We start from the raw sequence: 26925 nt of genomic DNA, 5'->3' as shown, positions 1-26925 counted from the left end.
CTGTGTGAAGATATCGATGAGAAAATCACCCTAAGTTTGTGTACCTTTAAAACATCATAGTCAAAGTTTTTATAATATAACAAAATGGGGTGAATCTCAACCTTTAAAGCAGTTATAGTACATTTCATATCCAGAGATTGAAATGTTACGTGATGTTTTACTGTTACTATTAGTACCTACAGTACTGCATCTAAAGGGTACCTGGTGACTGAAAAATAAAGTCTTGCACTTTATTCAACATATATATAATTATATACATTAATCATTAACTTCATATATACCTGACCTGGTTTTACCTAAGGCCCCTTGGCCTTACTATAGGTGTCCAATGACGTACCTGGTTTGTGTCGGCAGGGGTGATGCGGGTTAGAGTCACTCCTCCTCCCTGCCTTCGTTCCTTATCCACTCCTGCAAACACACAAACAAACAAGTAAATAAAGAGATTCAATACTGGAAGCAAAGTGTTAAGATACGTTGACAGGCATTTTGGAAACTCTCTTCCAGCAAAATATGATAATTGTATAGATAATATGACAAAAGAGATTTGTTTTAAATTATTATCTTGTGTGCAACAAAGTTTTTACTTCCAGCAATAGAATTATTATTGCCTCTATTTTTCTGCAGTTGTTCAATGCTTGATGCCATGACTGCAAAAAGTAGCATGTAGATCAAAATCTCACTCATGGAAAAATCTTCCTTGCCCCGATCAGCACTTTCACTTGCCCAGGACAATCGGACTATTGGACTGGTCCAACGCTGAATACCTCTGTGAATTTTCACGATTTACACTATTTTCCACACACTACCTGTTGTAATATCCGTACAATTGATAGTTAGAAAACACCCCTCCACTCAAATGTGCATGGCCCAGGCAACATCTAAATATTAAGTGGTCAAGACCTAAAGTAAGAGAACACCGGACTCTCTCTTCCTCTTTGCCCGACCATCGCGAGCACTAAGCACATGCCACAGACTCCTCTGAACATTACTAACCCTACCTCAGATTAGATGTCTAGAGCAGCACCTGAATGTCTACGACTGAGTCTATTTGAGAAACCTACAAGGTACAACACTACCATGCATTACTTGTTTTGTTTCCACACACTACCATGTACTACAGTGTACTTGTTTTGTTTCCACACACTACCATGTACTCTACTTATTTTGTTTCCACACACTACCATGCACTACTTGTTTTGTTTCCACACACTACCATGCAGTGGTTTTAAGTTCGCGGTGAAGCGGCCACCGTGAAAATCACGAACATTAAACTACCGCGAAAGTTTTTGCATTTACAGTATTTTTTTTCCACACACTACCATGCACTACCTTCATCCTCACTATTGGTTTCTTCCGAGGACTCCTCGCTGGAAGACTCCTCCGAGCTCGAAGCCTGCTTCTTGTTTTTCTTTAAGATGCTGGACTCGAGCGTCCGCCGCTCCTCCGAGATGTCTTGCATGAAGGATGTCTTGTCCTTCAGGCTTATCCTGGACACCGAGGTCCTGGAAAATAATTTTCCCAGACGTTTTAGTCGTTTGACTTCAATTTGTGTTTCTCACCTCAACACAGTTCTGTGACCCAGTCTCAAACGTTGCTATGAAAAAGAGTTTTTTCAGAGTTTTAGTTTTTAGTTATTTGACTTCAATTTGTATTTCAAATCTCCTGGCACAGTTGTCTGAAACCTTAATGCTACATTATATAGGAAAAAGGATCTGCCCCTGAGGCCTAGCCAAAAAATTATTCATACTGCATGTAGTTAATTTCCAATGATGTCTTATCTAACACTTTACTAAAAAGTGAATGTTGCAATACAGAATCATTAGCATGTAGGCTATAGAATATAATGGTGACAAAAACGTTAACAACATGTAGCTTAAGAAATGCAGAGAGATCTTGTAAATATAGTATGAACAATTGTGACATCTTCTCAAATCACCCTTCTAGAATCATTACAAAAAGCTCAGTTATTTGGCCAAAGAGAGACATTAATAGCAGCTGCAAGAGTTACACCTGTACATAAACAAAATAATCACATTTTGCAAAATGTTAAGTTTACACCATCAAACCTGTCCAAGTGACCACCTGTACATAAGGACCATCAATGCAACCACTTCCTTGGTAGTTAAAGTTAAACCCTTCCCGCGCCAAGGGCGGTGCCCATCTCTGGCGCATAGGGCGGTGCCCATCTCTGTTTCATTAGCCATGGGCCACACACAACGCATCACTACAGCAGGGGGCTAGTCCACTGGTAGTGGTGTGTGTTCAACAAGGGCACAAGATCGGTGACACGCAGTCGGATTCGAACCCGCAACCTCTCGGTCACGAGGCACAAATGCCGCCGCTGCGCCACGCGACTTCACATCTTCCTTGGTAGACCCATAGCTAATTTTTCCAATATGACACAAGCATTACATGTATGCTTAAAAGTCCTTTCTACAAATGTTTGTCCACATAGACCAAGTTTTATTGGTCCCCTGGGTGGTCTTCTTGGGCAGATTTGACTGTATATTATACATAAATTTTACGCCTCAAAACCTTACCTGGCCATGTTGTGAACATACATAATGTGTACATACAAGTTCAATGCATTATGAAAACAACTCTTGTATGTATGTGGTCAGTAGGGTAAATGCACAGAACGAACTACTGTGACTTTGCAGAGGAAATCCACAAGAAATGAGCTGAGTGGACTATGGCTATGGCTCTACAAAGAGGCGAGGATGAGAACTAGTGCCTGTAACAGTCAGTCCAACCTGTGAAAACGCAGCTGGAAGTCTGTACTAAGAGTGTCTATTGTATCTACACAGTCAGGCGAGCATGCAGATTTAGATTTTCCATTCTCGTCTGCCAGGGATGTAGCTTGTACTAGGAAATATACAAAGAATAGCCCAGACTATTTTGTGTCCTTCCAGTTTTTTTTAGTGCTATTAGCAGTGAGCTATCAGCCAATCCGATACTCCAAGTTAGGCTACCAGCCAATAATAGAGCCTCTTTTGGTCAAGAAGTAATGTGATTGGCTGGTATTAACTATGGTTCCTGAGTCATGCAAGCAGCCAATCAAGTTGCTTCTTTCGCTGAAGAGGCGACGTGATTGGCTGGTAACCTTCTTGGAAACAAATGCCACCAGAAGAATAAGCTGTATGCCATTTACCTTAGGCAGTTCATCACATATGCAGGGAGATGCATTGTAGGTAATATGTCAAAGGTAAAGGCCCCTAACTTGTACACAATTCTTGCTTAAAGTATTGCTTGCTTCATGTTCACACTTGATTTGTTTACTTCTCAGGGGCATTGAACTTTGACATTTATTACGGTAACCTTAAATGCATCTTGCTGCACATGCACAATTCAAACCAGAACAGCTTTATATACTAGCTACAAGCCTGGCTCAGAGGATGGTTGTTTTTTTTCTGGCATGGAAGTTTAACACAGAGGAGAGTCAGATATGAGCTGAGATGACTGGCCCATGAGACCCACTGTTATGAAGTCATGAGCGGATCGTCTATGGTAAGCTTTTGTTGTTGTTGTTGTTGTTGTTGACAGAATTTTAGTCACAACCTAAGGACTAGTTCTGGACACTGAGGACGTCACGTTAAACGAGGTTTACAACAATGCACTGCAGCTGCAGACAGAGCCACTACTATAAAAATTAAAATAAAAAAAATTGTCTATGCGCTTGAGACGAAGCAAAAAAAAATCTGCACTAGTTACGCTTTCCACAAGATATACAGTCAAGATAATTACATCTACAAGAGGGCTTGTTTGTTCTTTCCAAGGTTTTGTACAAGAAAGTTGTTGTTTTGATAAATAAATTCAGGCATGCGCATGCATAATATTGCATCAAGCCAAAGCATTTCAAACAAAAATTGTTGAGTCTAAAGCTATCTATATTTTTAACCAGCCATTATATGGGGGGGGGGGGGGGTAGTTAGTTTACCAACAACGAATTTTGTTGGGTTCTGTTTAAAAGAAGCCATGCTAGGCTGGGTCACACAAAACCGTTCTCACATCTGACTGACTAAAAAATCCAAAAATTCTGAAATGAGTTTGAACAATGAAAGGTTCAAAAAGGTCGTACAATTGTGGACTTAGTAATAGATTCTTATTCTACATCTCGTTTTATAAATCAAAACCGTTTCTAGAAAATTGGATATGACTGGCATGCTTCTTTCATTTGCAAGCTGAGTAATTTTTGAAGAAGCCTGTGTAGATACAGCTTTGAATGTTGCATGCATTCAAAGCAAAATCAATTCCGTCAGATAAGACTTTTAACATGTCAAGATTAGGAACGACTTGTCTGTCAAGTTAATCCAAACCTTGAATAAAAAGACTGAAGCGAATTCACTACCAATAACTGGGGAACTACCAAAGAAGATAGTCCATCTGTGTTCTTGGTAGTTAACAAAATGAACTTTTTTCCAACACAAAAAAATCAGAGCATTGAATGTTTGACAGTCCAACTGCTGCCTTCTTTCTCAAATTTCAAGCCACCAATCAACTGGATCATGTTACACTAGAAATCAGTAAGAATTTAGCACTGATTCCTAGACTGCTGTAAGAAAGTAAAGAATTTGACAAACTTGTCTTTTCAAGTTGGAACAAAGTTTTAACACTGTGCTGTGTTAACTACCAACACAGAATGAACTCCCATGCTTATATGCGGGCAGTATTAGTTTTTTTGTGGTCGTTGCAGCTGCAGTGCTTGTACTCTACAGTTTCTAGACAGAAATGTTGGATCGGACGTGGACACCGGCTAGCCCTACAACTGGCCACGTTACCTCAGCTCCGGGTCGGCGGGCCCATTGTAAGAAGAGAAAGGGGCTGACTGCGAGCCCATGCTGAAACAACAGTCAAGGTAAGGTCAGTGCCAGCGGAGAGATGACTGTGTGCACACGCAGGACAGAAATACAGCAGAGGGAAGCCATTCTACCTGCTGAGATATCTATCGTAGCCATCTTATTGTCTTTCAGACAGCATTCTTCTGTTTGTCTGTCTGTTTAAGTTCTACTCAGGGCATCATAGTACACAGGACAGAAATACAGCAGAGGGAAGCCATTCTTTTCTATCCAGCTTAGACATCTAAGTAAACCACCTTATTTTCTAAGACAGGAGATCTGCTGGTCTTTCAAAAGGCATTTTTGTCTTTTTTTTTTGGTAAGCGAGAAGGGGGTACCTTTCTAATCAGCTGAAATATATAACCATCCTATTTCCTAAGACAGGAGATCTGTATATTTGTCCGTCAAAAGGCATTTTTATGTTTGTTTGTTTGTTTGTTTGTGTGTCTGTTCAGGTTTCTTACCCAGGGCAGTTAAGCATCATATTTCTATGAAAAGACAGAAGGGTATGCTTTCCTATCTAGCAAAGTTGTCTAGATGGAAACTTAGAAATCTGATTTCCAGATTCTTTTTGTTTGTCTACTCAGAGCACAGACAGAACAAGAGCACTGTATAAAGTTACAAATGGATTTGTTTTTCAAAAAGTTTCATTCTGTTTGTCTGTCAACCTCCAGGAGAATTCTACCCTACATCTACAAACTTCAGCCACTGCTGTTTTCTGAAGGTCACCTGTGGTAGCTTCAACTGAAACACTACATAAAACCTCTTTGGTTGATACATCTTTGCACAATTGGAACTGTCCTCCTTCAAACAATGGTACAGTCCCATGACCTCAGGTCACTCCTACCTGTGCCATCTACTTTCACCTTTGACCTACCCAGCATCCTCCTGTAGTCTTCTTCCACCGTCTCATCACAAATAAAAGTCTTCAATTAGGTTAAAAATACTATATACTGAAGGCCACTTCATCATGTGGCTACAGGTTAAATACTAAAACAAATATTTTCTCATGTCACCATGTTTGAGACAACCTTGACTCACGTAGAAAAAGGACTAAATGACCAAATAGGAAAAAAGGGCTTATCAACATGACCAGTTTTGAAACTGTAGGACATTCATTGCCAGTTTGAAAAATGTGTCACCTTTATTGCTCTTTGCAAGGTGAATTTCATCATACAATTTTCAAGAAGGATGTTACAAAACCAAAAACCAACCAAGGATCAAAAAGACAGCTTTCCCCGTAACAAGAAAGCTCAATTTTGCAACAGAGTAACAACAAGAATAACTTCAGTTGTTGATTGAACAGCAACTGTAACTTAGTGTAAGACAAATATGATAGTGTTTATGTTTACTGAACCTTTTAGGGAAACAGTTTATCTTTAGAAACCGTGTCAACACCTTCTCTGTATCTGCATCATACAAATTTCATTGAGAATTTTCAAACAGGCTGTAACAGAACAAACCTGTGACAACCACAGTCTAAGACAGCCCTTTTCATACATAAACAGCTGAATTTTGGATTACATTCGTTATAGATCATCATACGAATTTCATTGTAGGATTTTCAAACAGGCTGTTACAGAATTAACCACAACCAAGACAGCCCTTTCATACACAAACAGTTGAATTTTGGATTACACTTGCACGGCTATCCCTATAAATATAATGCCTTCAGTCTGGCACCAATATTATGACGACAATACGACCAATGTGGCAGGGCCCTTCATTGAGTTAACATTTAAAGGATCCTTCAGCGAGCCAGTTTAGATTTAGAGTCACCAGCTACTCTGTTCCCTTTAGAGTAAAACTGCGGTACATTACCTTCTCTTGAGCGGTGCCTTCTCATGCTCATTGGTAATGTCTATCACAAGCTTCTCAGCTGGACGCTCCTTCTTGATCTGAAAATCAACAACAAAGTAGAAAGCTTTTATGTCTAGGATCTGTATGTAAAGAGACATTTCTTTAAACAAATTTATTGGTTAAAAGATTTTTTATCAAACAGTGACTAGTTTTCACAGGGAAGCAAACAGACCTCCAAATTTTCAATGACTGTCAGTACATCATGATCACGGAGTGACCTAGTTCTCGCTATTAACTGTTTACATACGTGACTGATAAATCTCTTCAACAAATTTTACTGTAAAAGGAAGGACCATTCTAGTAAGAGCTGCTATTGCATGCACATGGGTACTTTATGTGTTCTTGTGTCAAACTATTAAAACAATTACATTTTCTCTTGATTTAGTTTGTTTTCATATCCCTTTTTTTCAAGCTGAGAGCCATAAATGACAGTGGCAAGGCACAGATTTTTGCTAATTGATACAGTCATCATAGCATTGAAAAATACAAATCAGGCTACAATTTTTTCATACTTAGGATAAAAACACAGAGCGGTATACAGCGTACTTACAGTGGCCTGTCTTTTCTTGAGTTCCTCTAAATATGGTAGAACATCTACGTCAGCTATGTCAAATGGTGATTGCCCCTGTGGAAAATGAAAAGGACATAAGAATTGCTGTGAACACTTCACACTTTTCAAAATTATTACATCTCGAACCAGTTTAGCTCACTGTAGAGCTATTCTTTCAGTTGTGACAGAGAAGACCTAGATGAAGTACATACAGGCTCTACTGCTCCCCTAGCTCTTTTCCACAAGTACAAATGAACAGTGGACCACAGCTTAACTACATGTGCTATTTTTGGAAACAGAAAGTAAGAGCAAAAGCTTTCTCTTGCGCTCTCTCTGTCTCTCTCGCTCTCTTGACTGTGCAGTCTCAGGGAGAGAAAGTGATTAAGAGAGAGACAGCATGCAACAGATGGCGGAAGACAGGGCTCCAGACTAACTTTTTGGCCTAGGAGCACTGCGCTCCTAACCTCTAAAACTTAGGAGCACCAGCAAAAATCTAGGAGCACCACTATAAAAATTGGTTGTAGAAGCAAAAAATCTAATAATCATTGTTGATAACCTGGAATAGCATATTTCAATACAGTAATATAAAGTGAGGTGAATACAAAAGAAAAAAACAATCTTGCTTTAAATATGGTGAAAGGCCTACATTGATGTGGTGGTTCTTGGGGATAGGAGGACAAATCACATAATTTTTTTGCTACAGACGGCTGCTTTATTCAGACTCGACTCTTGTACCTCCAGCCTTGTCAGGCATGACAGTCACTGTTGACGAACAAGTTTTAAATGCCGAAAAAATGAGTTAATCAAACTTGCAACATAAGGATTATCAAAATACTGGCACGGAACGATATAATGATGATCAAAATGAATTCAATACTGAAACCAAGTTACACAGACAAAAAAGTAATTATGCCTTCTTATTGTAAGAACAATAGAAAAATAACTGATTAATCCCAAATTACCATTTAAATTGAAAAAAAAAACACAAATAAGTATAAAAGTACAAGTGTGTGACAAAATGGGTGAAATTGAACTGAAAATAGAAATAGTGCAGGCCACTCTCCAACACCAAGATTGTACCTCAAGAATGTTTTCTTTCCACCCTACCATTTTTTTTATAAATGCCTACTTGTTCACTGTCACAGGGCTGCAACATTGTTGTCTAAAAAGTCATGTTACATAAGTTTTGTTACTGCCTACTGGACCTCCACTTACCGTGCTGTCATAGCTTATCATACCATACCATACTATACCAAGGAGGTTATTTCCTATACATGAAATCTCCTTGGCCAAACCAATATATATATATATATATCATGTATAGTCTCAAATTTCCCTATCTGTTTGGACAAAGGGAATGAATAAAGGTCCAGTAGAAAGACATTTTTAAACCTCCTTGGTGCATGTAATTGAGGACAGACAGACACATGGCAGACCTTAATGAGGTGTGACCATCCCTGTCACTGGGAGGAAACTGACACCTGGCAGGGCCATCTTTCCCTGCAAAGATTCTACTTGGCTGGATGATAAATGATGATTAATTGTAATAGGTCGCACTGTGCGACTGTGGTTACAGATCTGGTCGCACCAGGGGAATTCTACTGCATATGCGACCAACTTGGTCGCAGTCAGGAGCCCTGGGAAGAGAGAATTTAGTTTAAAAATGTTAAAACCTAATTTAGCCGGTGCAATGGCCAAGTGGGTAGAGTGTTTGCCTTGCATTCGGTAGGTCGTGAGTTTGATCCCTAGTCGAGTCATATCAAAGACTATCAAAATGGTACATGCTGCTTTCTCTGTTAAGCACTCAGCATTTGGGAAATAGTATGGAGGTTGAACACACACCACTACCAGTGGACTAGCCCCCTGTTGTGTGGCCCACAGGCTACTGAAACAGAGATGGGTACCCATGCATGCACCATCATGTGTGGGAAGGACTTTGTTAAAACCTGGAAGTACTTACAGCAAAGTTGGTGACGTTCATGTTGCACATGCTCTACTGGAGATACTGTAAACCTTACGAATACTTACAGCATAGTTGGTGATGTCTTATATCTAAGTACTGTACTTACAGCAAAGTTGGTGACGTTCATGTTGCACATGCTCTCTGCCAGCACCTCGCAGGCCTCCTTCTGCCCCCAGTGTGCCGCTGCATGGAGCGGGGTCCAGCCGTCGTTGTCTACAGCGTTGATGGGCACTCCTGCCTGGATCAGCAATCTGGGAGACAAGAGAGTGAGAGTGAGATACGAAAAGTGAGAGTGAGACACGAAAAGTAAAAGTTAAGTGTGCTGCTGCATGGAGAGGAGTCCAGCCATCGTTGTCTACAGCATTGATGGGCACTCCTGCCTGGATCAGCAATCTGGGAGACACAAAAGTGAAAGTGAGATACGAAAAGTGAGATTGAGATATGAAAAGTGAAAGTTTAGTGTGCTGCATGGAGCGGAGTCCAGCCATCGTTGTCTACAGCATTGATGGGAACTCCTGCCTGGATCAGCAATCTGGGAGACACAGAAAGTGAGATACCAAAAGTGAGAGTGAGACACCAAAAGTGAAAGTTAAGTGTGCCGCTGCATGGAGCGGGATCCAGCCATCGTTGTCTACAGCATTGATGGGTACTCCTGCCTGGATCAGCAATCTGGGAGACACAAAAGTGAGAGTGAGATATGACAAGTGAAAGTTTAGTGTGCTGCATGGAGTGGAGTCCAGCCATCGTTGTCTACAGCATTGATGGGAACTCCTGCCTGGATCAGCAATCTAGGGGACAAGAAATCAAAAGTGAAAGGGTAAGACATAGAAAGTGAAAGTTAAGACATGTACTGTAGTGAAAGAGCAAGAGACAAAAAGTAAAAGTGTAAGACAAGAAAAGTGAAAGGATAAGACATAAAAAGTAAAAGTGTAAGACAAGAGAAGAGACATGAAAAGTGAAAGTGCAAGACATGAAAAGTGAAAGTATAAGACAAAAACTAACAAGGTAAATGTATGAGCTTAAGAAAACTGTCAGTGAAATTAATGGTAAGTTGAAGAGTAAGACACAAAGAGAATTAAGGATAAGACACAAAAGTGAAAGGGTCATACACATAATGTAAAAGTTTAAGACATGAAATGATAGTGAGGAGGCTTCATAAGTAAAAAAAGTGAAACTTAAGGATGCTACAGCACTACTTTTATGCCAATATTTAATTGTTGCAAGCAAAACAAAACAAAGAGAATTTTGGCACAGTTGAAGACAAAAGACAGTTTTGTTCCTTACTGCATGACTTTGATGTATCCCTTGGCTGCTGCCACGTGTAAAGCCGAGGCTCCAGACTTGCTATGTTTCTTCTCCTTGATGACCCGGCTGTTCAGCCATTGGTTGGCGTCCTCGATCATTCGTCGTTCTTCCTCACGCCGTGCCGCATCCAGGTCGATGCCTGGAGCAAATAGAAAAGCAAAGAGGCTTGTAATAGACCAATCTCATGAGGGTCTGCAGGGGGGGTCCTGACAACACTTTACGCTAAATTCTGGATGGCTGACTACGCTTTACGTTAAATTCACGACAGCTACCAACGGTTTACGCTTCATCCCACTACGAATTACGTAAAATAAAATAGCTTCCCTAGGAATTATGGGAAATTAAAAAGGCCTGCCTATGCCTTACGGAAAAGAGCCTGCAGACCCTCTCTCATCAAGACCGCAAAAATGAATACATCAAAATAATAGTTTTTTGAAAATTCTTGCCCGAGGGCTAATTGCAGGTAACATGGAAGGGGACAAATAAGCAGTGTAGAACAGTATGGAATGTGTCTACTCTAGTCTAAAGGCTAACTCTAAACTGTAACTTTAAAAAGCAATTATTTGATGGTCATGCAGCCATTCTCTTAAAAAGTTTTACTGTACTGCCATTTGTGATAGTCCATCTGATCAGTCTTCACAAGAGCTCTCAAATTTTCACTATCAAACTCACAAACCCACAGTTTAACTTATGGTTCTGAATTTACAAAAGTGAATATGTTCAGTCAAGGATCATCTAACCTAAAAATTTAGATGTACAGAATGGTTGCACAACATAAAACAACAAAGAATGTTAGCCCAGTAGAAAAACTAATTTACAAATATCATAGTGCACCAGTGTACACACAACTAGTTGAAACTCAGGTGCACAGCTCTAATTTTGGGTGATAAAAAAATTTCATAGGCCTGCCCTGGCACAAGCCTACTATACTGAGTGAGTGGCCCTTGTTTCAAGCATTACTCACTTTGATGTTCCACAAACTTGTGTATGAGCTGTTCCATCTCCTCATCCTCAGCCAGGTCCAGGGGGGTTTCTCCTTCGTTGTTCACAGCAGACAGGTCTGCACCGGACTCTATAAGGTACCTGGGGAAATAATAAGACATCTCTTAACCTTTGTGTGTCTTTGAACCTCATTGTTATCTCTCAACAGGCATCTCTCTATCCAGGCTTTTAGCTAGGATTTTATAATAGGGAGTCCAAACTTATTGGTGAGTCGCGGTAAGTGATTATTGTAGGGGGGGTCTGGGGGCATCCACCCTCCAGGGTGCAGAGTTTTTGATGGTTTTGAGTTAAAACAGTGCATTCTAAGGTATCCCAAGAGGCAAAAATACTGTTACAGATGTCACAGTAGAAGACTGTGACCACAGATGACCTGGTAGCATCCCTGGTCAATCAGAATTTCATGCTTGTCAGACAATTTTCTCCCCGAATAGGGCGTCCAGGGGCATCAAATTTCTTGTTATTCTAAGAAAAGTGCGTCCAGATGACGCGTTGACGCATGCCTGGCTAAAAGCCTGTCTCTATCTACTATCTTTGGGTCATAAAAATGTGGGGAATCTGGGGCCACCTTTGGCATTACGTAATGTTATCAAGTGCGAATTTTTTCATAGCAACAGACAGGTTTGCACCTGGAGGGATGATAAGACAAAATTTCTTAACTTTTTTATGCTGAACTAACTTCAGGCTAATATAAGTAAGTGACAGACAGATCAGCAACAATGCTCTAAACTAGGGCTGGGTATCGGCGTACCGGTACAAAACCGGTTTTTCGTATTGGACCGGTCCAGAAAAACCGGACCTGAAAAAATTAGGTGGAGTGGTGGACCGAATGTTGGACCGATTACAAAATTAACAGATTATTATATCAGGCATTCACATATTTTAGCGCTTGTAGATGGAAGAAAATAACAAGAGTGCAGTAGAGTAGAGTTTATAATAATTTCTACCAAGTTTTACAGCCAATCGTATCGGTGCTGTTAGCATTGTATAATTTTAAAGCGCCAGTGTGAGTCTAATACTCCATCAAACAGATTTCTTTGTAGGAAAATGGACCATTGGTATGAGTCATACTGCATCAGGTCCAGGTTCAGTTCCGGACCTGGACCTAATCCTTTGGACCTGAACCGGACCTGAATTTTCTGTACCGGTACCCACCCCTACTCTAAACTATAAGGTGTCTGCTGATTCTTCTTGTCCTTTACATCCTGACGGATGATCAGTTCACTGACATAATAAAATTCACTGATAATGATAAAAAAAGATAGTGCTTTTTCTTTAACCTTGTAATGCTAACCTGCCTTCAGACCAGTACGTATACAATGGTCGAGTTGCCAGTATCCTAAGAGTTATAAATGTTAAAAATCTGAAGTTCCTAATAGTATGTTATCTTTCAGCCTGCTAAGATTGCTGTTAAGCACCTAATTTGTATTGGTTACGGGGGTTAGGCATTAGGAATAAGGTTATCAATTCTTAGTTCTAATAGGACTTGAACAACATTTTGTCACTTTTCTACTGCTGCCTTAGATTGCACACTCCTCTGTCAAATATACAAGGCGGTGTAAAAAAAGGTCATTTTTCAAATCAAAACAGCCTGATAAGCTGTACCTTGGATACATGAAATATTTGAGATTTTGTGAGCGATAAATTTGACATTGATGGATGGAAACGGTGAAGGATAGACTGAGAGGACAACAGAGGCATGTCTTGGATTAAGAAAATCTATTCCAGTTATGAACCTTGATGAGGGGAGACTCAAACTTTGGTCAACATAGGGTTTCATTTGCTTGAAGGGGATATGACACCCTTCTTGTGAACAGACTCTCCTGGACAATTCTACTACAACTACTGTCAGTCAGTCTATACCAGGGCTCTAGCCAGCGTCCGTTTTTCCGTCAATTGACAGAAATTTGCTGCGTGTGACAACATTTTTAAAACCAATCCGTCAACCTTAAGGGACAAAAATACTTGGTGGAAGCTACAGGCTGCTTGGGGACGCTGTTCATGGCCGTAAAAGCCACAGACTGTTTGTTTTGCTATTGTTATTATTGTTGACGAAGTGTGTCGGCGCTCTTTCGCATACGATTATCTCATTAAAACCCGTTTTTCAAGGTCTCAGTTCAGTCTTTCTAGCACCTGGAAAAGTGTTTTTGCGACAATGGGAATTGGCTGACGGAAAAAAAATTTGAGCTGGCTAGAGCCCTGGTCTATACAGACTATGACTTTGTGCAAAGGACCTAAACGACAATGAAGACTACAGCACTCCTTTCAGCCCATTTCTTCTTAATTGTACTATCCATACCCTCATAGGAAGACAACTAGCGACACCTAGCTGTAGTGTGAAGTAGAACCAGTTATAGGAATTGCCCACAGGACGCTAATGGGTTATTGGGTGGGCCGACTACTCTCTCTTCGCAGCCAGGGGCTAACAAAATCAACAATAGGTGGGACCAAATCACAAGGGTCTAGAGCGGCTGCCATTGGGTGCTAACTCAGGTGACCTCAATACGACAGTAAGGAAGAAGGAAGGTGACAGACACGTTGATGAAGGTTTGACATCCATGCAATAACATATGCCAACATGCAGTTGCAGGGGTCGAAATACTTTTTCTGCATACCTGCACCAGACAAATTTTTACCTGCACCACTCTGGATTTATGGATCATACTAAAATTGTTGTCTTTTACACTTCCTAGGTGGTAACAGTCAATGCAGCTAATAACAATCCACATACACCCACATCATAGGACATTTATGTAGAAAACCCAGTACATGGACCAGTGCAGGTTAGGTGCAGTTAGACACCAGAAATACCTGCACAGCTCCAATTTTACCTGCACTAACCTGCATATGCAGGTGGTATTTCGAGCCCTGAGTTGCCCAAGCAACTGGATATGATTTTTGAAAAGGTGACAGATGGTCACCAAAACTATAACACTTGGTTGTGTGCAGAGAACATTGCTATCTGATTCCAAGACTACGTACTGTGTGATTTCCAGGTGTCCACAGGAGACGGTGGCGTGTAAGGCCGTCCACCCTTCGTTATCCGGGTACTCCATGTCCGCTTCCTTCTCCACCAGGAACTTCACCATGTCCATGTTGTCATCGATGCAAGCCTGGGAAAACAGGAACAGAAAAGGTCACTGAAGAATTCAAAGAGAACAACGTTTTTCTTATTTCATGTTTATTCTATAGTCCATTCCAAGTTACCACAAGGGTTGTCATTAACTCACTGTTATCATTTAAAAATGTTTTCAATTCTTTGTAATTATTAGTCTAGGAGATTTGATGCTTTAGACATATTTTGAAACCAGGCCTATTTCAGCTTTCTAAATATTTCCCCGGATGTGTTCAACTTTGGGAATATTCATGACGTGGAATAGGATACTTCTAAAAGTTTATAAATAATGGTAACAACATTTGACAATGTTTCAGATTTGCCATATTTGCAGTAGGATTGACATAACACTATATAACATGTATCACCTTTTCAAGATGTCAACCCGGAGATACGTGTGATTGTGAATGACGTGGAACATAGAAAACATCAAGCAAAATTTCAGGTTACGCACTGCGCTACCTGGGTAAAAAATTAAGTTTAAGTTATGCCAAGCAGAATGTCGGCGCGTTTGCAAGTGTGTATTTCTAGCACTATATAGTACATACACGTTCAAGACACCAGCCACCATATATAAGTTAAGTCCCCAGCTGCACTATGTCAGTTCAGAAGCAGTACTGCCCCTGGCCAGGAATATTTCACAATCCCACATGCATTGGGTCACTTGTAACCACGAAAAGAGTTGTAAATTTTTCGGAATCCTTCAAACTTCGAAATGCGTCATAAAAAATAGTTGCAAACTTAACAGTGTAAGACAGTATAGACATTTATGCACGTTTTAATAATGTTGGTGCTTTTCTCAATTTCTTTTCTCTATTTTCTGTTCCGTATCATATGTTACTGATAACAAGTTTGTTTACATATAGACAGCTTTCAATATTGAATATCCGACTACTATGTTTCAATACATTTTCCTGTGAAAGAAATATGAAGCTAGGGCCATTTTAAGTGTATTAGAATAATCTTTGCTAAATCTACTGTACAAATATCAAAAGACTTTGTTTTGACTTCAATCAACAATCACTATTCAATGACAGAAGTCTGTACAATCTGTACGGTAATGCCTCTCTAAAAATACCCCCATAACGAGCAGACAAGTATAGAATAATGACCTAATGTTTCTTTTTTAGGGTAAGTGCCCTGGAAAGTATTTTCAGGATGTACTACGCTACCATTTGAGCACCTGGCTTTAAGGCATTGCCGTCACCAATGCTGGAAGTCATATTTTTCTTGGTGACAGCTGTTTCCTGTACGTTTGGATGCCGTCTCATTTGTGATTGTCCTACTGGTGCCCATAACCCTGAGAGGAGGTTTAAGTGAAAGTTCACAATACTCAAATTCCACTACAACAATTCTTAGCTGGGCTAGAATTACTGGGTGAATATGCACTTTCCTTGCACCCAAAATGGGAGTTATGTTCATACGTTTTGACTCACTTTTGGCGTACTCGTGTAATGAGACTTTTGTGTAGGGTTATGTTCATGAGTAACTATTGTAAACCAATGTCCTATCAATTATACAGCATATTGAACACTGCTCATATTGAAAGGTAAAAAAATTGGTTGTTGCATTACTTGCTCAAAACTTGAGTCATTGATAGACTTAAATAAATTTCAAGCTCTGGCAAGAGGCAGCAAGGTTTAAAACTTGCTGACATTCTTATTAACAACGTGCACCCAAAATTTCATCATGTATAGCTAAATTTTTAGGTTACAATAGGATCTGGCAATAGTGAGGAATGAAGAATAGGAGTATCTTCATTTACCTGTTACCCACACCCTCAGGCAGGTAGAGCTTTAGTAGATTAAAAAGATGTCAGATTTGGCAAGCAGAGGGTTTAAATCTCCATAATGTGAGGAGACATTGCCAAAGTTTTCAGGTTGGCGATTGTCATGTCAAATTTGTATATAGAAAAGAGCATGTAAGGACAGCTACATTCTCATTACTGTAGGTTGACGTATGTTTAAAATATATCTAAAGGAAATTCAATCTCTATAACTGGATGATATTTGGAGAGTCCATTCAAATGTTTACTATATAACTATACAGTATAGGACATACTATACTTGCATACTACAACTTAAAAAAAGTTTTAAGAAATCATTCTGGTTAAAAATGCTAGAACTTTTGAGATTGCAGAAAAAAAATGCAAAAAGCAAGAACTCAGATCTAGACATACATGTAGTATGATTGTCATGTATTGGTAGATACACACACACAAAAAAGTAGTAATTCAAGCTCTGTAATAAAATTCCTTCTTCCTGTTAGTAGCGTTACAAGCTTTTACTCCGCAAGCTTCTCTTACAACAGAGATGTATAACTGTCAGTTGAAGGTACAGTAGTATAGACGAAAGTGCATGTAAGGACAACAGTGACTCTGGTTACCTTAGCTGTGGTTCTACCCTACTGTACTTATTTACACTTAGCTCAGAGCCACATAGCTCAGCCCTGCAGTGTAAGGGAGGCCCTGTGTTCTACCATAGCGGAACACACGGGGTGTGGGGTGGAGTTTTTCTTTCCAGAGGGATCTCCTAAAGTGATTCCGCTACTGTGAGACACCGGTTGTTTTTCAGATTAGAAATAAAACGCTGAATGGAAAATAAACATGAAAACAGATTTATAGAGTTGGAGTGGAAAGTCTATGCCTTGTTAGTTAATGTTACACATTTTCAACAAGGAGGTTGAAAAGCTTCAGGTAGAGAAAGTGGTCAGACTCAGGTGCAAAAAAAAAGCTTTCTGTTTCTATCTAAAAAATCAATGCGATTAAAATAATTTGAACATTACAACATATGAATAATAGATGTATCAAAGACTGTCTCCGAAATAAAATATTGAGCGAGACTAAAAAACGTAAAAAAACTTAGCTTCAAGCAAGTACCGCAGGAGTGAACCCATGTGCATTATCCACCTAAACTGACACCTATTGACAGGTAATTTAGCGTAACAAAGGTTAAGTGAGAAGGACGTGTGACACGTGCCAACAAACAAACAAAACAACAATTGCGAAAACAACACTTAGCATCTACTTGGCTGACTCAATGGATACGGCTGGTTTTAATATGTTAATTCTATGCAATACATTAATATAGTGTTTGTGATTTGTTAAATCAACAACTCCAGTATAGTATTGAATGTTTTCATGAAGTGAGATGTTGGGTACAATAAAATTGTACATTAAATATGCAAATTAAAACCTTATCCAAACAGATCCTAGCATGAGGTATTTTGTAAAATGATGGAGGTCATATTTTCAATATCGCTAGAGGGTTAACATAACTAATTTGGTATGTACATACTTAGATGTATACAAATGCTTGAAGTAGCAAATTAACAAATTCGGCAATACAAGCTACCTACAGGATAATTTGAATTGTCCAATATTACATAATGGCACCAACAAACAATGTCAAGGCACATAAAAATACTTCTTTAACTTATTCATCTCAACCACCAGTGTAATATTTGTTGTCTTAGCAACAAGTATTTTTCAGTAAACTGTGCCGTTCCGTTATTTGGTGTTAAATTACAATCAAATTAATCAATCTTTCCGAGAAGCCCGAGTTCTCAACGTCCGACCGTCTTGTGTGACGTCAGCGCTATGTGGCAGACTATCCCCAAATTATCTGACCCCTTGTAATCCGAAACCCGGCGGCCATGTTCGGAACCTTATCGCAAGTTCTAGACAGTGACACTGGCTGACCCGAGACACTACGCTAGCAAGATAAACATTGTGATGATACTGCTCAATGCCACTGTCAAAATTATCACGAAAAGACAACTGTCTGCCAATTTCTAAATCCTGGCAAATGACATTGTGCCATACCAGTACGTAGTACTATGGGAGTACATGTAACCCAATAGCAGTCTACTAAAGGGCAAACGGAAAATGCGGTTAGAAAATATTCAAATATAGAACAATGTCCTTATGGACAGAGCGGGTGACAATTTGATTTTCATGGACATGTTATTGATTGCAGCGAGGGAGAAAAAATATTGTCATTGTTTTCAAAATGTCCAAAGAATCATATTTTCATGGTGATACTGATACATGTACTTTGCATTAACTACATATACCACATGCATATACAGTAAGACTCAGTAAGATTCAGTGACACTTTATTTTTAGTGCTCAGATTTTTCTCTCTTGCATTCAATATTCAAAATGAATGCTGTGATAAATTATTATGTTAGTTGAAAAAATATGCCACCCAGTCCCATTACATATGCACATAGAACTAAAACTTGCAACAGGACTTCCCTAAATGTACAAAATAATTGGAAATTGCCATGATCTTTGATGACACCATGATGTATGTCTGTATTGTCTTCATACTGTTTATAACTAGTATCAGTGTATAGCTACAAATACAAACTGTAAAAGCTGTTGTTAATATATGAAGAATGTACCTAGCAAAGTGAATCTTATGTGAGCTAAGACTGTTTTCTAAAACATTCAGATGTTAGATGATGTAATGGTACCTACTTTCTGAATAATAGAATTTGAACGTGACCCATGATACATGTATGCAACAAGTGTAGTTTTACAACTGAAAATGTTTTAGGTTTAGAAAAGTAGTACTATGATTCTTTTTGTGTCAATATGTGTATGGTTCAAAATAAACTATCTGTAAAACCAAATCTTTATGTTATATCATTACGGTACACGCACTAGCACCGATGTTGACATCTCAACATTGGAAACCATGTTAAGTCCCTGATCTTATCATTAATTATTCATACGTGCCAGGCCACTTTCTGCAATTCCAAGTATGCCCAAGGTCTATCGGAAAATCTTCCTAATGTTTCGTACACAGTGTGTTGCATAACAACTGTGAACTCAAAACATCGAAAAAAGTACCATATGTTTTTACTCTATTGCTTGTAAACTACTGTTCTATGTTGTTTCATGTGAAATTGTAATTTTTCAGACATACAAAATTGACCTAATTGCGATATGCAACTGAAAAAAGACTTGTTTTAAGAGATACACTGAAAAATACAGCAATGTGTTTAATTCTAAAATAACACAATACCTCTGTCATTCTGTACGGAGTTATAATCTTTCAGACTATCAAAATTGGCTTAAAAAAACATTTTTTTAGATTAATAGGAGGAACACTGAAAAAACAAATTATGTCTTTACTTGTAAAAATTTTAAGACAGCAATGCAGTGCTATGTCAGTATGTGTTGTGCTGTTGAATGGTATATGAAATCACTATTTTTCAGACATACAAAATCAACCAAAAATATGCTTGTTTCAAAAGGATCCACTGAAAGAAAATCAAACATCTTTACTTCAAAGAAAGAAAAAACATACTAAAACAGCCCTACATGTGTATATGAAAATTGCAATTATTTTTCAGACATAAGAAAAAAATTGGCCTTATTGCATTAAGTATCACCAACCAATTAATTAAAACAAAAGAGGAAATCCAAACAAAACTGCTTGCAGGGCTCGAAATACCACCTGCAGATTAGTGCATGTAAAATTGGAGCTGTGGAGATATTTCTGGTATCTACCTGCACTGGTCCATGTACTGGGTTTTATGATGTAGGTGTATGATGTAGGTGTATATGGATTGTTATTGGCTGTTTTGACTGTCACCACCTATATAAAGTATGAAAGAAAAATAGCAATGGTTCCTAAACAATTTTAGTATGATCCATAATTTCTAAGTTCTGAGCGGTGCAGGTAAAATTTGTCTGGTGCAGGTGATTTTCAATGTTACCTACACAAGTGCAGGTATGCAGAAAAAAGTATTTCAAGCCCTGGCTTGTCAGGACAAGAGAGAAAAGCACTGATGTGTTGTGCACACTATGTTGTGCAATATCATAGTGGAGTTTTTTGGTTGGGTAGGACTCTACAAGGAGTATCAATCCAGTCGAAACCGCTCCTCTTGAACTCCTATTATGCAGTTAGCATATGACATCACATTTCTTCCTGGACCTGAAAATTGACCCAATTTCATTGGTAACACCAAACCACTTGTTTTGGCTAAACCCTACCTAATTAGGATATAAATAGGTGCGGGACAGGGGACACTGGCTTGTGTTTGTTTACTTTGGTGGATGGTGACCCCAACTGGACCTGATCTGGGATGAATACTTTCTAAATACCTGAAAGTGAAAAGATAATGAGCTCATCTTTCTGTCGGGTCGGACTGCCACGTCCCAACGTAGATGTGAATGGAAATGATGTTTGACTGGATGCTATATCTTAAACAAGAAAGAAAAATGAAAACCAAAGAAGGACTAGAATTGCACAAACCTTGAGTCAATCATGTGCTTAGTTTTTTTCGTTTTCAGATACAGTATTCCAAAGTAAAGGTAAGAGGACCTGATGAAAACAGAGGTCTGGATTTGGAGGATAATTTGAGTCTGACTGAATATCATATTCTCTCCCTGTAACTGTGTACCAACGTATCAAATTTCCTTCAGACTCCCACTGTTGATCTTTGCAGTCAGCATTTCATTTTCAACCAATAGATTAAAGTTATAGCAAAACTTCCTCCAAAATACCATGTACATCATATGTGACAAAACTATCATATCTATCTATCTATCTATCTATACATATATATAGTGTCCTGAGACTGGACTGCCAAAGAAGAAGAAAGAAGACAGACTATCTATCCATCTATATTATATGTGTACTACTAGTAAAAGGGGACTGTCTCAAAATCCAATTACCCTTTCACCCAATATCGTCCAAAATCAATATAAAACTGCTTAAATCATTCAGCTTGTAATTGGATACCCACAAGCTCACAAAACAATGGGGGTGGAGGAAATAACGCTTTCTGGTCAAGCAGTCATGGAGGATGCAATAAACTAATCTGAGATTATCATAATCAGATTTAGGGAAGTCCCAATGTGTTAAAAGATGAGAGATTTTCCTGTCATTTATATCTGCTTGAGATTGTAAGAAATGAAAATTCTATTTTTTCAGAACTTGAAATACTTGATAAGTTTTCTTTAATATCATGTGTTTGATATATATATTATATGTGCCACAATATTACAGCAAGCCTTCATTCTGTCAGCTTGCCAAACTGTCTGTTGAATATAATTCTTCTGAAACCTCAAAATTTGTCTACCAACTACAGGAGGGCGCCCTGTTTACAATATCTTGTTTCAAAATAAGACAAAACTATTAGTATTAGAAACAATCACACCAATATGAAACGTACTACACAAGATGGCCGACTTCTCTCTAGTATGTAAAACTAGACCAAAACGTCAGTTTTGATTTGTGTACCATCCGACCCTTATTCAAAGCGTCCGAGTACAGTGACTGGGAGACGTCGACGTTAGTTGGTTGTAATGAACAGAGTCAGAACTCTGCCCGGCTTGCCAAAGCTTCCTAACTAGCCTGCCTGTCAGCGGTACCCTATTACACAGCCACATCTGCACTGGGTTCACAACAGCAGATAAAACGCTCTGCCGTCCAAGAAGTGTTTCACCGATAATGCAGGATAAGGACGGCCCGGGTGCTTTTAATCTCGCAGGCCAACTTTTGCACTTATATGTCACCCCTGCCTACATGGGCCGTGTGACCAAATTTGTCAGGAACCAAACTCACCGTAATTACTGTGCTGTATGGTGGTACGTAGTGGGGGAGGGGGGCAAAGAGGAATTATAGTTTTCGAAACCACGTACAGTTACATGCATTACGTTGTTCCTCTTGTAGTGTGTACATCAAGATATATCTTGTGATAATGATATCATGTGTCAATCTCGTAGATGGAGATGAAGATATTGACCGTTATTACCGATCATTAAAATGTTTTTGTTGTGTCAATTTCATGTAATGTTTATAGCGACTTGACACCAATTGTTTCTTCTAATTAAACCTGTTAATTGTTGATTTTGCGGGGCGAACGCCAGTTGCGTTCCCCAATCAGATTGAGGAGGACGTAACATCGCGGGCCCAGTCGCCACCAGTTTGATCTCAAGTTTCAAATATGGACAGAGGGCCCCCCAACCATCCCAACTATCCCGGCTCCATCAAACACTGGCCAGCTCCACTGTTTACAGAGAGAGGAATGTGCAGAGGGGCTGTGCTGGACTCAGGAGGAGTTATGTGCAGAAAATCTCACCCTGTCCATACCAAACTTTAGCACACACGCTCTCCCAAGCCAACACAGGGGGTTGCTGGTTAGTTCAGGACGATTTTATGGAAGTTGGGGACGGTAAACAGCGCCCGACTTTAGGGGGCAGGGACGCTATACTGGAATGTGAGCAAATATGTATCCGACATGCACGCCAAGCTAGCTCCCCCTTCCAACTAACAATAACAAATACTTAAAATAGATAATAGTGGTCACTAGGGCCTGATGTCGGCAACGTTATTACCCACACAGACGTCACCCCTGTTGGATTCAGACTGTCCTGGGGGCTAGAATTGGGACGTTTGGCCGGCAACACTGTTTTATTTGCCAGGCGTTCCGAGTCTTTCAACCGGCGGGGAAAACGTCGCGACCCCCCCGCCCGACTTCTTCGGTTGAACCGTTGGTAGGAGTGTGAAAGGTCACTACTGTCACATCTAGAAGGTGTTCGCTGGTATTACCCAGGGAGGGACCGGGTTACCCAGAGTTTTCAGATCGCTGGGAGAAAGCTCGTGTTGCGTTACATGCAGTTATGTTGGTTGGGGTCAAACAGGGATGATGCTAGACGGCCTGGGTTCGATTCTCAAAACCGCACGGGGGGCTGCGAGCCAAGACTCACCGTCCGGTTTGTTGACAAAGTTTTCCCGACAAGACCCTTACCCCACACACCTAAGACACCTGGTATACACGGGAAATATACCTGTACACGTAAGACATGTCGGATTTTGGTATATTTTCTGTTTTCATTGAGTAAGACATACCTGATGTAGCGCAGTCAGGCCATCCACATTGGCGGTATTGATATCGGCACCGTTCGTCAGGAGTTGCCCGACTTCTTCCGTGTCGCCGGCGGCGCAGGCCGCTAGGAAGACGCAGCCCTCTTGGAACTTCACCCTGGATCGCTTCCTCTTCGGCACGGTGGGCTCGCGTTCTGTGTCGGACTCCAGCCATCGCTTGAGCTGCTCTTGCCGCTTTTCTTTGGCGGAAGCCAGACGGGAGTAGTCGACCGCCATCTTGGCTGTGAGGTGGTCAGAGCCTCCCGGCCCAGCATGCACCGCGCGCACCTACCCCACCCTATGGTTTAGCGTCGGGACCTGGAGTTTGCTTTGGGCACTTGTTACTTTGGAGAAGAAAACTTTTAAATCGGGCTAAGTTTTAGGTCAAATCTTGATCGCTAACTGTCGTTAAGTACATACAAGAGCTAGCCTGCAAAAATAGCAACACGGAAATTTTCAGAAAAGGGTGTTTTCAATAAGTTTCCTCCGTGTTTGCAGTGATGCTGATCCTAGGTCCGGTTCTGAATTCGAAGGCCTAGACTTACGTCATATGAACTATCTATTAATCTGAATGACGTATTTATGACTCATTAGGGCGTAATAAACATACAACTGTTAAACACTGCTTCAAAATGCCACAAAATTCTGATGTAGCTAACGTTAAACTTAAAGTGTCGAGTCGAAATGACTTTTTGTGTACACTGTGATTCCAAACAGGAAACGCGAGTAAGCGAACGGTAAAAACAGGAAGGCCATCGACAGTTCTAAGAAGCTAATTTGAGTGAAAAACAGCTTGAACTGAAGTAAAAACAAGATTGGAAAAGGTGCTTAAGTTGATACCATGTATTCAAAACAATATGTTAGAAAATGCAAGGAGGTTTTGGAAAATGCATGCTATGATACGACTTTTCAGTCAGTGCATGCAGCGACCAACTTGAAAGTTTAAGTGCAAGTTAATAAGAATGCCAATCAGCATACAACAGGCAAAACAAGTTAAAAAGCGTCTAATTTTAGTTCTGTAAATACTCCTTTGGGGACCTTGTCAATCGGCTTAACTCCACTGGCAAATTATTCCCCGTATTTGGCCAACTTCTACTACTTTCAGCACCCGGAGGAGTCTGATGGTGATAAACTAATCTTGCCTACCAGGCGCGGGTCCATATGGTCCTGGAAACACGGACAGCTGAGATCTAGCTAGGAGAAAACAAAGAAGGGAAGTAAAAAGGATGGATGGAAGGAATGAAGGAAAGAAAGAGTGGAAAGAAAGAAATGTAGCCTCTACCAGGCTCCACCTGAGGTCACTGGAAAAATAATAGAAATTGGCCAAATAAGACAGAAAACACACCAGAAGAGTTAGATGGCCGAGGAATACAGTTTGCGGCCTTAGATACTCATCGGCCATCTAACTCCTCTGGCGTGTTTTCTGTCTTATTCGGCCAATTTCTACCAGTTTTCAGCGACCGACCTGGTAGAGGCTAGAGATTTAGCTAGAAGAAACCAAGGAAGGAAGGAAAGTAAGAAATATGGATGGAAGGAAAGAAGGAATGAAAGAGACAGGAAAAACGTAAAAGGAAGGAAAGAAAGACAAAGAACTAAGGAAACATATATATAAAGAAAGAAAGAAAAGATGGCAGAGACAAAGAAAATTGAAAGAAACCTTTAATTTGTATTTTTTTCAGCTTATTCTTGGATGCTATATGTGTGTCTTGAAATTACTCAGTAAAGTTGTCGTCAATTAATTCAATGTAACACGTTAACCTTCAAATCCACACCAGGCACGAGTCCATATGCGTATGGTCGGGACTTGAACACCGACAGCTGAGCGCCCGAACTGCCGTAATGTCCTTGTGAGAGACTTTCTTCAAGTTCTGACCTCCATTAAGGTAAAAGAATTTCAAGGCAATCTTGACTGTTACGACGGAATACAAAGATTTATATTCATAACGAGAAGCCACTCGATACTATAGGATTTGAAGGTCAATAGGGTAGATGGAAACGATTGAGGAAAGAAAAGGGAAATAAAAAGGGTCCGAAGGATATGGAACGAATGAAGGAATGAATGAATGAATGAGAAACAAAGAAGAAACAAAGAAAGAAAAAAGGAAGAAACTTAAATCAAAAACTTCAATTTGTTATTTCTTGAGCTGAGTCTAATAGTCTTCGATGGTGTGTGTGACTTGAAATCATACTCTCTGTAAGTTTTCGTCAATTAATCTATTTACTAAAACATAGACCCTCATGTCCACAACTACATTTCTGTAAATAGTGTCAATAGATAAAATCTGAAGATCAGCATATCAATGTGGCGAGAACTGTCCGAACTGTCTGTAGCCGCCACGCATCAACTCATGATGCATCAAAGCAAGCGAAGCGAACGATTGATTGTAGAAACCGACTTCTAATCGCCGCACTCTCACTCCTTTCACTGGGCATATGTGCGGAGAAGATCTCACAACCGGCCCAAATTTACCATACATAACTTGCCAAATACATCATTTATAGAGGACTATATAGAGGTATACATTTATTAAAAATGATCACCGTAATGTGTATACGGTTATATCATTAACTACATGCATCCGTATTAAGTTTCGCCGGTCCTAGCCATCCAAGAACCCCTTGCAATGGCTTCTTGCATAGCGATAGGGCTGACAGCGCTAAATATGGCATAGATACCAAGACAATGACTAATGTGTGATTTAACTGATCACAGTGATATGAAAAAATTTGATCTCAAATTTGTTGGACAACTTCATAGTACGGTAAATAGATGAATCAGTTGTTAGCTATGGTTCCGAAGTTCCGTTAAATGGGGAAAAGAATAGAAACAGATGAATAAATCATCGAACCAAGGAGATAAGCGGATAAAATCAACGTCCGCTCAACGGAAAATAATTTGTGGAAAGTTAATAAGCAATTTATTTCTATAATTTGTGTTGCTATTTTCGTCTTAAGTTAGTCTTTGTGGTCTTTGCTCTGCCCTGAAGAAATTGTCTATACCTAATGTTTCATATTAGTACATCCTATTACAACTATTTGACAATCGGTCACGACGCGCTCCGTAACCTGATAGCAACTTTGGGTTGACGTCAGAGATGGGGGGTACTAAAAAGCTGTGTGTGGGGGGGGGGTAGAGTATGATAAACAAGTTAGGCTTTAGCCGATAATTTACGCATTTTTTATACTTTAAGTATTCGAGAAATATCAAACTCATTTTTGAATTAGTATTATTCGTGCGTAAATCTCAAATATTGTTTAATTTATAACTATCGTCACCCCTGCAAATGGTCTATTCTGGTCCCTCCCATGTCCTGACGTCCTGGGACAATCACTGCACAGACTGCCCTGAGTACGAGATGTGATCTCGTGACCATGCATGACAACCAAAGCGGACACACCTAGTAACCAATCAG

General features: G+C 39.8%; 1 protein-coding gene across 6 annotated transcripts in view; it reads right to left on the bottom strand.

Moving 5' to 3' along the window:
* Positions 1-23828, bottom strand: part of LOC118407388 (protein phosphatase 1 regulatory subunit 12A-like) — a 48760-nt gene extending 24932 nt beyond the window's left edge. For 2 of the 6 annotated variants that reach the window (XM_035807854.1, XM_035807859.1), the window contains exons 1-10: positions 23498-23825; positions 14495-14625; positions 11478-11596; positions 10493-10652; positions 9315-9459; positions 7246-7320; positions 6657-6733; positions 4779-4838; positions 1330-1502; positions 338-408 (exon numbers count right to left, since the gene is read on the bottom strand). In XM_035807854.1, the coding sequence (XP_035663747.1) occupies positions 338-408; positions 1330-1502; positions 4779-4838; positions 6657-6733; positions 7246-7320; positions 9315-9459; positions 10493-10652; positions 11478-11596; positions 14495-14625; positions 23498-23749 (1263 nt within the window). In that variant the 5' untranslated portion in view covers positions 23750-23825. Of the gene's footprint in view, positions 1-337; positions 409-1329; positions 1503-4778; positions 4839-6656; positions 6734-7245; positions 7321-9314; positions 9460-10492; positions 10653-11477; positions 11597-14494; positions 14626-23497 lie in introns of all 6 variants that reach the window. The other 4 variants (XM_035807856.1, XM_035807858.1, XM_035807860.1 and 1 more) reach the window with 4 other exon arrangements.
* Positions 23829-26925: the final 3097 nt, after the last annotated feature.

The sequence above is a fragment of the Branchiostoma floridae genome, unplaced genomic scaffold (assembly GCF_000003815.2).
Source record: "Branchiostoma floridae strain S238N-H82 unplaced genomic scaffold, Bfl_VNyyK Sc7u5tJ_1336, whole genome shotgun sequence".
Lineage (NCBI taxonomy): Eukaryota > Metazoa > Chordata > Leptocardii > Amphioxiformes > Branchiostomatidae > Branchiostoma > Branchiostoma floridae.
This window is presented reverse-complemented; position numbering and strand designations above follow the sequence as displayed.